This window comes from Elgaria multicarinata, chromosome 1 (assembly GCF_023053635.1).
Source record: "Elgaria multicarinata webbii isolate HBS135686 ecotype San Diego chromosome 1, rElgMul1.1.pri, whole genome shotgun sequence".
In the NCBI taxonomy this organism is placed as follows: Eukaryota; Metazoa; Chordata; class Lepidosauria; order Squamata; family Anguidae; genus Elgaria; species Elgaria multicarinata.
Genome location: NC_086171.1, coordinates 196,649,432 through 196,662,935, shown reverse-complemented (window position 1 = coordinate 196,662,935; position 13,504 = coordinate 196,649,432). Strand labels below are relative to the sequence as shown.

At 41.4% G+C, this 13,504-nt stretch overlaps 1 protein-coding gene across 1 annotated transcript in view; it reads left to right on the top strand.

The window, feature by feature from the left end:
- Positions 1 to 13,504, top strand: part of NFATC2 (nuclear factor of activated T cells 2) — a 168,814-nt gene that overhangs the window by 57,382 nt on the left and 97,928 nt on the right. The window contains exons 4-5 of the mRNA XM_063146354.1: positions 2,401 to 2,603; positions 5,842 to 6,014. Coding sequence (XP_063002424.1) covers positions 2,401 to 2,603; positions 5,842 to 6,014 — 376 coding nt within the window. The remainder of the gene's footprint in view (positions 1 to 2,400; positions 2,604 to 5,841; positions 6,015 to 13,504) is intronic.

The window sequence follows — 13,504 nt, the reverse complement described above, 5'->3', positions numbered from 1 at the left end:
TGTGAATGGTATCGTTATACATTGCCTTGGGATGGCTCCTGCCCTGAAAGGTGGCCAAGAATTTTTTTAAAATACTACTACTATTTTATTTATTTATTTATTACATTTTTATACTGCCGAAGCTCTCTGGGTGGTTCACAAAAATTAAAACCATGAAAAGCATAAAAACAACCAACTACTACTAATAGTAATAATAATAACAACAAGGATGCTTCAGATTGTGTGTGGATCTCTGGTGGGGGTGGGTTGCAGTTTTCTGGAACCATTTCTTAAGTTTCACACAAACCTGTCTTTTGTGTGCCATCATTATTTCACATAGATAATGGTATACTGGGCCACCACAACTTGCCCCCCCCCATCCAATCCCAAACTGAATGCAGCTCATAAGCCATGTATGGTGGCCTATGAGGTAGTTGACCCCCACTCCAAGGTTTGAACTCCCAAGCAGGCAACAAAAATAGGAGGGCTGTTGAAATCTTGGTAGGCCTCTTACATATCATTGGAGTGGCTGATTTTGGCTCCGTGGGTTACTAGTTGAGCAGGCCTGCCTTTTATAATTGTCATTTTACTTGTCCCTGTCCTGTTACCCCACCCCTCCACCCCCGCTGAACACTAGAAAATACACAACAGCTACCGCACCACTTTCTCTGTATACACTATTCTTCTTCCCTTTTCTTTCTCAGGTTACATACACACACCCTTGGATTTGGTATAATCATGACTGCAGCTTATTTCTTTTACTGCTAGATTATTTCCAGCTATTCAGGAGCAGGAAATGCTTTGTGTACTGGCAATGTAAACTGCCAGAGACTTTGATTTAACATTTGTTTGATGCCTCACCTATTGAAATTAATCTTTAGGTTTAGCTTTGAGGTTCATCCTTGCACATTATAGAAGGAAGATCCTGAACATCCTGTCTCGATAGTGTTTTTATTGTTGTTTTTCAGGCAGGAGGAGGCCATTTTTGGTTGGAAAGTCCATTCGTTCAAAAGAGTATTCAATTCTCCAAAAGAAGAGTCAGATTTTATTGAACAGGGATTGACTTCTATTTAGGTCAGCCTTTCCCAACCTGGTGCCCTCCAGATGTTTTGAACTACAACTTCCAACATACCTGACAATTGGCCATGCTGGCTGGAACTGGTGGAAGTTGAAGTCCACAACGTTTGGAGCAAAACAGGTTGGGGAAGGATAGTTTAGGTGCTCCCATGTAGGGACTGTCTTTTCAAAATGCAACCTTACCATGCTGGTGTCAACAAGAACAGAGCACTCATCAAAATTTTCTCCAGTTACGGATACCACAAATACCTATATCTGTAGTTATAAAAATGGAAAGCAGCCTTCCTAGAGAGGCATAGACTGCTTCCCAAACTCCCTGTTGTTTTTTTGTAGGACTGTCACTCAATTCACAGAAAGCTAGCTGATGAATTGTATGAGTTGATTTATTGATTAAATCTATATAAATCTGCATATGAGGAGAATAGTTCTGAAATAAAATAGCATACTCTTTTTTTAGATGGTGCATACTGAGAAGAGGGGTGTGTGTGCGCGCACACGCACACACAATGTAGAGGTATCATATAAACTTCAGTGATACAGGAGAGCATGTGTCCTTGGCCAAACTGGCTGTGGATGATGGGAGTTGTAGTTCATCATATCTGGAGGACACTAGGTTGGGGAAACTGTAACAGATATATAAAAATGGCTTCACCTCCTTTTTAAATTGTTTGCATTTCTTAAATGCATGTTCTATAGGTTATAAATCTTAAGAACATAAGAAGAGCCATGCTGGATCAGACCAAGGGTCCATCTAGTCCAGCACTCTGTTCACACAGGGGCCAACCAGCCATTGGCCAGGGATGAACAAGTAGGACATGGTGCAACAGCACTCTCCCACCCATGTTTCCCAGCAACTGGTGCACACAGGCTTACTGCCTTGAATACTGGAGATAGCACACAACCATCAGGGCTTGTGAAGGTTAGGATAAGAGCAAGTGATGTGCTCTGCATCCCACTGGCATCTGCTATCAGAAGTGTCGCATCCCAAGATTTTCTAAAATAATCAGGGATTTCATAGGGAATAATCGTGGCGATCCTAACAGGCTAACCTTCTGAACCTGTTTGCTCCATCCTTACAAAATAAGACCACAGAAGTTAACAGTGCCTAAATATTTTTACTTGCCAGCTTGGACATGATACATTGGTTAAATATCAGTATGCTAAAGGAAAGGAAAAGACCCATAGCTTTTATTTATAAAAGTTTCCTCTTGGGTTGTCTGGAGGTAATACTCACACGCCACAGTTGAGCAACTATTTATAGGCCTGTTTTGTTCTTTGTATGACACTACTTATATTTTAATTTGTTGTTGAGATGATGATGTAACTGATTTGGTCTCTCACCAGCTTCATGGTTACATGGACAACAAGCCTCTGGGCCTTCAGATCTTCATTGGGACAGCAGATGAGCGGATCCTTAAACCCCACGCTTTCTACCAAGTCCATCGCATTACAGGGAAAACGGTCACCACCACAAGCTATGAGAAAATTGTTGGCAACACCAAAGTGCTGGAAATCCCTCTCGAGCCAAAAAACAACATGAAAGCAACGTAAGGACATAGACATAGAAAGTGTCTTGTTAGACAATATTAATAGATTTTTCATGTTCATGCAGAAGGCACCTATATTTAATTCGATCCGAAAACCTCAAATGTGAAACAATTATGCGCAGGTTTGATTCATGCAGGTTAACTTTACTACGGGTTCATAGGTCAATTGGTTGAGCACATCATCTGCACGCAGAAGTTACGTTGTTCAATCTCTCCCATCTCTAGTTAAAAGGATTAGGTAGCAGGTGATGGAAAGGATTTTGGGCTGCCTGAAGCCTTAGAGATACATTGTTGGACAGTATTAAAAGGAGATTAGACAAATCCATGGAGGATAAGGCTATCAATGCGCTGGGCAACATGGGGAGGAGGGTGCTGTGGCACTCATGTTGTGCTTATGGGCTTCTCATGGGCATCTGTTTGACCACTGTGTGAACAGAATGCTGAACTAGACAGGCCTTTGTTCTGAACCAGCATGGCACTTCTTGTATTTTTTAGAGCTGTTATCAGTCAGTGCACTGATTTAAAATTCTTAGGAAAATACAGATTACCAAACTGAATGTGAGTGCCACAGCAGTGGTTCCCAAATCTCTAATACTGAGGTACACTTTTTTTCTCTCAGTCAAAATCTATGAAATTTATTTATTTATAACATTTACATACCACTCCACATCTAAACAGATTCCTGAATGGTGAACAAGATAAGATAAGACGATAAATGTGTAAAACAACATATTTTAAAAATGTTATTTAAAACCAGAGTACTAGTCAGTCAAGGAAGATTTCTTGAAACAAAGATGTTTTCAGGAAGCCAAAAAACAACACAGTGTTGGTGCCTGCCTGACCTTCAGAGGCAGGGAATTCCATAGAAAGGGGGCCATCACACTGAAGGCTCTTCTCTGGGTGGACATTTGATGACCTCAGTGACTGGGCAGGTTGATGAGGGAAAAGGCACTTTATTTATTTATTTATTTATTTTATTACATTTTTAGCCGAAGCTCTCTGGGTGGTTTACAAAAACCGCCCAGAGTGGTGTACCTAAGATGGTGTACCTAAAGTACACCTTACTATTAGTGCAAGGGTGGGCAAATTATGCCCCTCCAGATGCTCAGCAAAAGCCAAGCTTGTTGAAGTTCTTCAGATTCCATCTCGAAGTTCGTTCCGACTTGAATCTGTATCAGACTTTGAGCTTTTGCGGGGTGAGAGTTTCCCCTCCTGAAAATCCATGTGTATTTTTGTGAGTATTTTTCCAAAGGTACATAGGTGTATATCAGATTTGAAATTTTCTAATGCTTCTTTCATTGATTAAACCATATTTGTGTGCATTTTTCAAAAGTACACATTTTTTTCATGTGCATTTTTCAAATGTATGCATGCTGTTGGGTATTGGTTCATAAAACACATTGCAAGCTTGGAAATGTACAAACTTTGACTGCAGATTGCATCTGGAAGGTGTGAACAATTTTAGAGTGCATAAAACATATAATTACCTATCCTCAGAGAAGCTTACCCCACACCTATGCAGCTGTATGAATCACTCTTCTGGGACATGACTCCTGTTTCGAAGGATGCTTTCAGATGCTTAGCCTTGAGGGTGATGGGCAGCCTGGTTAAAGGCTGTGGAAAGTGTGGTGACACAGAGAGGGACTTGGGGGTACATTTCAGTGACAAGTTGTCTAGGATAATGGAAGGCAGCAGATCCAGGAGTATTTCTATCTGCCAGTGACACTGGATTGGTCTTCTGGTGTCACTTGATTTCCTAGGCCAGGAGGATTATGGGATCTTGCATGAATATCCCAACTGGAACTGAATGTATTTCCCTCCTTGCACCAGCAGCACTAGTGTAAGGAGTGCGTAGCCAGTATTAGATCCACAGAGCTTCAGGTTTGAGACTGATGATGCCTGACAGAGGTAAACTGGAAACGAATACTCTAAGAGAGATGCCGTGGGCAACTTCATCTGAGAATGGGTAACAGAATGAACCAACTGTTCCTAATGCAGATAATCAGCAGAGCTAACTTCCCCTGGCAGTGACTAGAAGCCCCACCAGAATTGTCTAGAGATACTGGGGTTAGCTTTCTCTATAGATGGGTTACTTTGGGCTCAATGGAACATTTTAACTACTTTATTTCTCATTGGACACTAGCAGTTCTCTTTTGGCACATGTGTTGTGACATACTTGGTTAGGGAGTGTTAAATGGGACCCAATACATGTTAAACAACCTTAAGAATGTGCTGTGGAATATAGGATGCTGTCAGGCAATGACTGGGTTCACACAACAACCCTGTTCAGATGAGACGCTAAGCCATGGTAGTTAAGCATTTTGAGCTAAACATTATTTTATTTATTTATTTATTTATTTAATTTATATACCGCCCCATAGCCGAAGCTCTCTGGGCGGTTTACAAGAGTTAAAAACAGTGAACATTGAAAAAGTATACAAAATTTTAAACCATCAAAAACGTAAAAACAACAGCAAAAAAAACAACGGTATCCATTTAAAAATAACAGTTCTGGGGTCAAGTTATTTAAAGGATTAACTTGGTGAAGCTGGAAGCAGGGCTTAGCGTGTTGTGTGAACCATGTCTTAGCGTGTTATGTGAACCATTCCTACCCATGGTGGCTACATAACCATGGTTTAAACACACTCAGTAGCCATTTGCTGCAAAAAAGTTAGTGGCCTAACCATGGCTTAGCATGTTTTCTGAACAGGCCCAACGTGATAACACACAATCAAGGGTTGAGTGTTAGTTGTTGTTGAACCGTGGTTTATTGGTTTATTGTTGGGTTGTGAACTCTGAGTTGTTTATGGTTAACAAACCATGGTTTGTTAACACAGTTTAATTCAGGCAATGCAAAAAACTATGTTTTTCAACAACAACCCACGGCTCAATGACAACCGACACTCAACCCCTGTGTGTATTAACTCAGTCTATTTGTCCACCTAGTCCAGAATTGTCTAGTTTGACTAGCAGCTCTGACTCCAGGGTCTCAAGCAGAGGACTTTTTCTCTGAATTCGTTATCATAATCAGTAGGACAGAAAAAGTTGCAAAAACATTTTATTTATACAGTTTTTCTCTATATCCTTCCCATCATTGTAAAATGACCAAAGGCTACTTGCAATATACAATATATTCTTTCCTCTCTTGAAAATGCTTTCCTATGTTGAAAATACACTTGAGAGTAGGGATGATAATCCACTGGACAGGGATTAACAGCGGTTTCTGTTTATTCCACAGCATTGACTGTGCAGGGATTCTTAAGCTGAGGAATGCAGACATTGAACTACGGAAAGGGGAGACGGATATAGGCCGGAAGAACACCCGTGTGCGTCTGGTTTTCCGAGTGCACATCCCCGAATCCAGTGGCAGGGTGGTCTCTTTGCAAGCGGCGTCCAACCCCATTGAATGCTGTATGTCACATTTTTTGCTATAACTTCATTGTTTTCCAATTGTGTTACTAAGACCCATCAATCATACAGGCTTGAAACAGAAATGGGAAATGGCTAGTTGAATTCTCTGCCCAGAGGGGTATCCAACCACTAGCTTTCCTCCGTGTTTATCCTTAATTACCTGATTACCTAAAGCTGCAATCCTATGCTTACCTGGACATGAGTTGCACTGATTTCAGTGGGACTTCCTTCTGAGTAGACATGCTTAGGATTAATCTGCACATTCTAAACAGATGCTACAAACCTGCTGACTCCCCTAAAGTACCATTGAAATGATTGGGTGCTTCCAGAACAGATAGAAAGCTGAGATTTGGTATACCCGTTGTATAACACCACCTGATTTACTTGAAAAGTCTGAAAATGAAACAATTTTATGACTCTCAAACCAAACGCATCGTATGCAGACTACTTCCAGGCAGTACTCCAAGAGAGAGCAGGACAAGCCACGCATACGATAAAATAGAGGGGTGTGGGAGTTTCCCTTTTGCACGCTTGAATAAGCTGCATGTTGGGGAACAGGGGATTTCCACTGAACGTATCTAATGACTGCAGAATGCAGGCTATATTTCTCCACCAGGTCTCCCATGGAAAAATTGTTTTTGGCCCATGTTTTCACCCTCTTAGGCATCTCCAGCTATCATCCTTTTAGTGTAGGAGGGTTAAATCAGGAATGAAGGGTCATCAATGTTTCACAGGACAGGACTTGTGGAAGGGCCTCCATTCTGGCACATCCAGGGAGTCTTAGTCATTTTTGGAGTGCTTGCACTTATGAGTCCCTTTGCTCATCCTGTGATGCTTTTTGTTAGTAACCTGAGCTTTCTCAGTGGTTTGGGGGATTTCACAGAATCATAACGAACTTATTTTCACTTCTTTTATTGTATGACTCATGTTAGTGTACAAAATCCCGTTGAAACAATAAACCGCCTGCGAAAGGTTGCTTAAAAGACCCACTCTGCAGCTATTGATAGTAGGAGAGCAGTTCCCCTAAGACATGTCAGTCTTGGAGATGCTCCCTATTCCAAAATGGTGTTTAGGTTGCAAACCAAACTGGAGAAGGCATTTTATTAGTGGGTGGGGTCTGCATTCTAAAATCAGACCAAGATCTGTCTACTGCAGCAATCTTTTTCTCACTGCATCCAGAAAAATACATTTATAAGCGGGGCACGAAGTTGGCCATGTATTGATATTTGTGTCTTGCATCTGATGTCAGAGTGATTTAGTTTGGCTTATCTAGCTGCTGATAGTCAAATTCATGGAGGATTGATCTAACTCTTCCCTTTAATCTGCTGGAGGAGATTCGTCGACTTAACAGACTTCCAGCATTTAAAAAAGCTATAAAGACTGATCTCTTCCAGCAGGCCTATCCAGTGGAATTTTAGAATGCTTTTAGGGATGTTTTAACAGTGTATAGTGTGTTTTTAATCAGTATTTTATGTGTTTTATATTTCTTGTTGTTCTCTGCCTCGATCCAAACGGAGAGGCGGGTAAGAAATAAATTTATTGTTGTTGTTGTTGTTGTTGTTGTTGTTGTTGTTATTATTATTATTATTATTATTATTATTATTATTATTATTATTAAAAACAATAACAGCATCAAAGCCAGTAACCATTATGCATTGCATGAAGTATTGCTGATTACAATTAATCTGCTTCTTAGTGCTTCTAAACTGTTGCTTCTAAACGTCACAGTGAATTGATAATGCACCTTTGTATGGTAATTTGATCGATTTTAGTGGAATCCTAGAAGAAAACAGTCATATCAGTAAGAGTCTGGGACATACTGTAGCTGTTATTGATAAGATTACCCTGTGAGCAGCATGGCGCACACAGTGCGCTGCCCACTTTTCCCTGCCCGCCAGGTGATCGGCCATCAGCTCCAAGGCAAGAAACAGATTGCTGTTTCCTCACTGTTATTCAAAGGCCCTCGATTTACCATCATCTGACCTCTTTTTTACCCCTTTCATTCCAGCAAAATCTCTCAGTATTGAGAGCCGATGAAATGCCACACGTTAGAAACGTGACCCTTCTGTTCATTGCAACAATCTATTGGAGATGGCTACCCTTCACTTAACCTGGAATTAAGATTTTAGCTTCATCAAAGGCTTACGTTCTGGCATCTCTCTTTTATCGCAAATGAACTGTTGTATGCAGGCCTTGCATCTCTCTCCCCTGCCCCCCAAGTTACATTTTATGTACCAATGATGCTTCCCAGTTGCAGTATTGCTGCTCCATCTGCTTCTGTGAAAAATGTTAGCTTTAATGAAAAGCAAGTTAGCTAGAGATACTAAACCACAGCTCCTACTGAAATAGTTCTCAGAAGTGAGTGAGTGTGTGTGTGTGTGTGTGTATTCATGAATAGGGGTGGGGGACAAGAATGAGACACCTTTTGTGTCACATGAACAGGATCATAAAGCCAAGAGGCATTTATTGACTCTGAAGTCTCAAATTGGGATGGGGTATTTTTCTCCCAGGACCAATATTGATGGGTGTCAACTGGTGATTCTTGTTGATGAGAAAAGCCTCTTGCAGGAGCGGTTTATAACATCCCTTAGGGAAAAAGTCATGAAATAGTAACGCTGATCCATTTCTCCCGCCAATTGCTGCTCTCCTGAGAGACTGGTTGCTAGCAACAGAGCACCTGGCAACTCCCATTGGAAGGGAGCAAACCAGCAGATGCAATGATGTGAGGACTGTCTTGAGTACAGAGGTCATATCGGACTGAATGTGTATTGTGGGATGTGGCTCTCAGTAGATCAAAAGGTTTTAGAATACCTGCCTAATAAGTTGAGTTTGTGACAAGGACTGAGTAATCAGTTGTGTCTCCAAAAGGCCCTTGTTGTTTTATTTATTTATTACATTTTTATACTGTCTAATAGGTGAGGCTCAATTAAAACCATAAAATACAAGTATTCCAAATAAATTTAAAACATTAAAAGTTAAAAATGCAATATAAAACCGGTTAAGTTACAATCCAAGGAAAGCCTGTGTGTGAAAAGCTAAGTTTTCAGGAGGTTACATTTTTTGCCTCCTGAACCACATGAGGCAGGGTTTTCTAGAGGGTGGGTGCCGCTACAGAGAAGGCCCACCATTGACGTTCTTCATAGTGACATTCCGTTTGTTTCAGAATGGCCAGCAATACCTCCTCTGAAGATCATAATTGTCATCTGGGTGTATATAAGGGAAGGCAGTCTGTTGGGTATGTTGGTCTCCAGTTTTTTAGGGCTTTATAGGATAATAATATAACTTTGTATATGGCTTGGTAGCTAACAAGCAGCCAGTGCAGTTCTTTTAGCACAGGTTTTAGAACATAAGAAGAGCTATGCTAGATCAGACCAAGGGTCCATCTATAGGAGCATAGCTAGGTGTCTCCATTAGCACCCTAGCAGCTGCGTTTTGCACTAGCTAAAGCTTCCGAATCATGCACATGGGTAGCCCACATCTAGCGTATTACACTAGTGTAATCATGAGGTTACCAGTGCATGAATGACCATGGCTAGGCTATCCCTATCCAGGAACGGGCATAGTTGGTGTACCAGCTGAAGTTGAAAATGGGTGCTTTGGGCCACCAAGGTCACCTGGGCCTCCAGTGACTAAGATGGATCCAGGAGCATCCCCAAACTGAAACTGCTCCTTCAGAGGGAGTGCAACTCCATCCAGAACTATCAAACACCCCAATTCCTGGTCCAGGGAACCACCAACCCACAAGGTCACTGTCTTATTGGGATTCAGCTTCAGTTTATTGGCCCTCATGCAAGCCATAGCTGCATCCAGGCACCAGTTCAGAGTGTGCATGGCCTCTCCCAATTCAGATTTCGCAGAGAACTAGAGCTGGGTTTCATTAGCATACTGGTGTCCAGATATGCAAAACTGGTGAATGAAAGAAAAGTAAGCTAAGCTATCATATGTTGAACCTCAGGCCAGGGGTTGGGGGAGATCTGGTCCTCCTGGGGTCGCAATCCAGCCCTTGGGGGTTCTGCTCATGACCATGCCCCTGTCCTCACTTCGCTCGTAGACGTTAATCCCTGATAATAAAACCTCAGATGTTGTTCTTCTTTCCTCTTTGGTTGGGCTGCACATGCAAATAACAGCATGGTTCTCAAAATCAGCTTGTATGCTGTTGCACTCATGTCCTGCTTGAGGGCTTCCCCTGGGCATCAGGTTGGCCACTGTGGGAACAGAATGGTGGACTAGGTGGACCTTCGGAATGATCCAGCATGGCTGTTCTTATGTTCTTAATGCCCTCTTATTCAAAATATTCTTAAGGTGTATATATAATTCCTTCCAAAAAGAATCTGATTAATTTCGATGTTTCCCTATTATTCACAAAGTTCTTTCATGCCAGTGAATTTGGGTCGATTTTTGTTTCCTTTTAATCAACTTCCCTGGAAGTTTCCTCTTTTTATTTCTTTCCTCCTCTCGAACTCAATTTTCCCATAAAATTAGGTATTCTGCATTTATTATATGTGGCACAGTTGTAAGTTCAGTGGAAAGAAATAGTCAGCTTAAAGAATGTCTTCATCTTGGCAGGCCCTCTATGGCTTTCCTGCAACCAAGAAAGCCAGCTGGTAGATTGTCAACAGTAGGCTAGAGGCTAGTTAAAAGAGCAGCAAAGAATCATTCTGGTGACTCCCAGGAGATTCGTCAGCTGGCTGTTTGCAGGCAGTGAACTGTGAATGCTTTTTTGCAATTTTTAGCAATGCCACTGATGAACCCTAAGCAATGTATATCCCTCTCTTTTTAAAATGCACATGATTTTATTTTTATGGCTGTTCTCATAAAGCCTCTATGTCAAACATGCTCAAATTCAAGGCTTAAAATGAATGATGCAAATCAGTAGAATAGATGCAAATGGATTTATTTTACATAAGTGAATTTTGTCTGCATCGTTTCTTCTGAAAATCATTAATTTCTTGTGGGAGGAAGCGGTTGTAAAGTCAGGTATAGTAGTGCCGTGGCACTCTTAAGAAAAATATGGGTAGGTGAATAGGACACAGAAGCTCAATAATTTGGCTTCTTGAGAAGTGCTGCTTTCTCTTGCAAAAGGAATGTTCCTAGCCTACATAGTACTAGATGGTGGAGGAAGGTGGAGTTTAGAAATTTAGAAGCAGTATTTGCCAAAGACTCAGAAATAAAAGTGGACTTTGGTTAAGCTTTTTACTAGTCTAACCAAAGCCGTTTGCAAACCATATTTTCTAAAATATATCTCCCTATTTATATGGACTAAAAACGTGCCTTTTTAATCAAAATAATGTATAACTGAAGTCAGCTGCCTAATAGATTACTACAGAGAAGCTACAAAGACCTTTGAGGCTGCTTTGCCCTTTTGAATTTAGAATGAGCGGTGGGAGGATGGGACTGACATAAATCACAAAGTTATCCTGGATTTATACCAGTGTCATTGGGGGCCCAACCCCAAGGGCACATCCGGTGTCTGCTGGATTGGCAGGGACCACATGTGTGCACATGTAGGTACACATACCACACTCTCATGCACGCATCTCATATTCTCATGCATGCATACATACCAGTCCTTCCAATACACCATTTTCCCATACACATACCAACTCCGCCCACCACGACAATGCACCACTCCCCCACCACAGCCACACACCACTCCACCACACACTCACATACTCATTCACTCCAGCAGCATCAGATCTTTGTCTTGAAGCAACCAAATTTGACTCACAAAAAAAAGAAAGAAAAAGAAAAGGAAAAATGCTCTAGCATCGAGCTCTATGGTTCCTGCCATAGAAGTCTTGTTCCTACATCATCCTCAGAGCATCCTAGGAAGTAGATAGGAACCGTTAAGCACTCCAGGGATGCTCTAGAAATGAAATTTCTGAGGCAGGAACCATCAAGTCTGTTCCTAGAGCATTTTATTCCAGTTCCCTATTTTTTTTCTGGCAATGGCAGATTCTGGGGGTTTGGCGCTGCCTAACAGGGCTTGAGGGGCTGCCCACACTTTTTGCATACTTGGGCTACAGGAATCAGGGGATTTTGGCCCATAGTCAAGAAGGCTGCAGTTTGCTAGCTGTCAATCCTATGATAAGAATTCCCAGGACTCTGTCTCTCATAACAATTGTCTTCATCAAGGAATCCAGGAAGAATAAAATTAACAATACAAGGTGTTGTGTCACCACACATTTTGATGAGGGATGAAGAGGAAGTAATTTTCAAGTCTAATAAGGCATTCTGATAGTGAACCCTGCCCAGCACTGGTTTTTCTGCCATCAATCTCCTTCTTGGTAGGGCTGGAGATCTGGTAGCTGCATGGTCCTTTATCTGTCTTTATTGCTAATTACTCTTCTTCTTTGAAAGGCTGGAAATAAAATGAGAAAGAAAGGGAGAGAGTGTGCTTTTAATCTTCCCTAACAGTGGTTATAATGTCAAAAAGATCTTCACCAAGGGCAGGTAAATTTTGCTTGGAATAAATGAAGCAAATTTCTACCCATTTTCTTTTAAAGCAACAACTGTATAATCTATGATTGCAATAATTAGGTTCTTGCAGAAATCAAAATACTTTGAGCAATCTCATGGGGATAAAACACCAATATAAATAGAGTCTAAATGTTTTTGTAAATAGTTCAGTAATATCAATTAGATTAAAATGCTGCAGACATTAAGATTAGATGCACCAATGGTCTGACTTGGTATAAGGTAGTTTCCTATGTTCCTATGATTCTAAAGCCTCCCTTACCTAAGAAAATTTGGGTTGAGTTTGCAAACTGGTGCCTACTTTAGAGTAGGGCCACATAGTCCAGGGTGTTGCAAGCAGGATATCCATGCAAACAAACACCTAACATCCTAAACGTCCTAAAATAGGATATTGTAGAGTTGGAAGAAATGTAGAAAAGGGCAACTAAAATGATCAAGGGGCTGGAGCAAGTCCCCTATGAAAAAAAATGTCAGTTTAGCTTAGAGAAAAGGTAAGTAAGAGGAGACAAAGTTATACAAGGTGTGGAGAAAATTGATAGGGAGACAGTTTCCCCTCTCCCATAATGCTAACATTGGGATCCTCCCATGAAGCTGAATGGTGGGTGATTCAGGACAGATAAAACAAAGTAATTCTTCATATATTGCATAGTTAAACTATGGAATTCATTAACACAAGATGTAGTGATGGCTACCAATTTGGATGGCTTTAAAAGGGGGTTGGATAAATTTATGGAGGATGAGGTCTTGATAGCTATATGCTACCTCCAGTATCAGGGATAGCATGCCTATGTACACCAGTTCCTGGGGAGCATTGGCGGGAGGGTGCTGATGTAGCAGGAATGGTCCTCCGGCTACTTCGCTGCCATAGTCCATGACAGCACTCTGTTGCTCTCAGCAGCAGGAGCAAATAGGAATCTCTCTACTGGGAACCATGCTTCAAAGAGGCCAGGAGGAGGGTCCCTGAAGGCCAAGTTCGCCTCGTAAGCCCCTCCTCCAGCCAGTGTCAATACAAA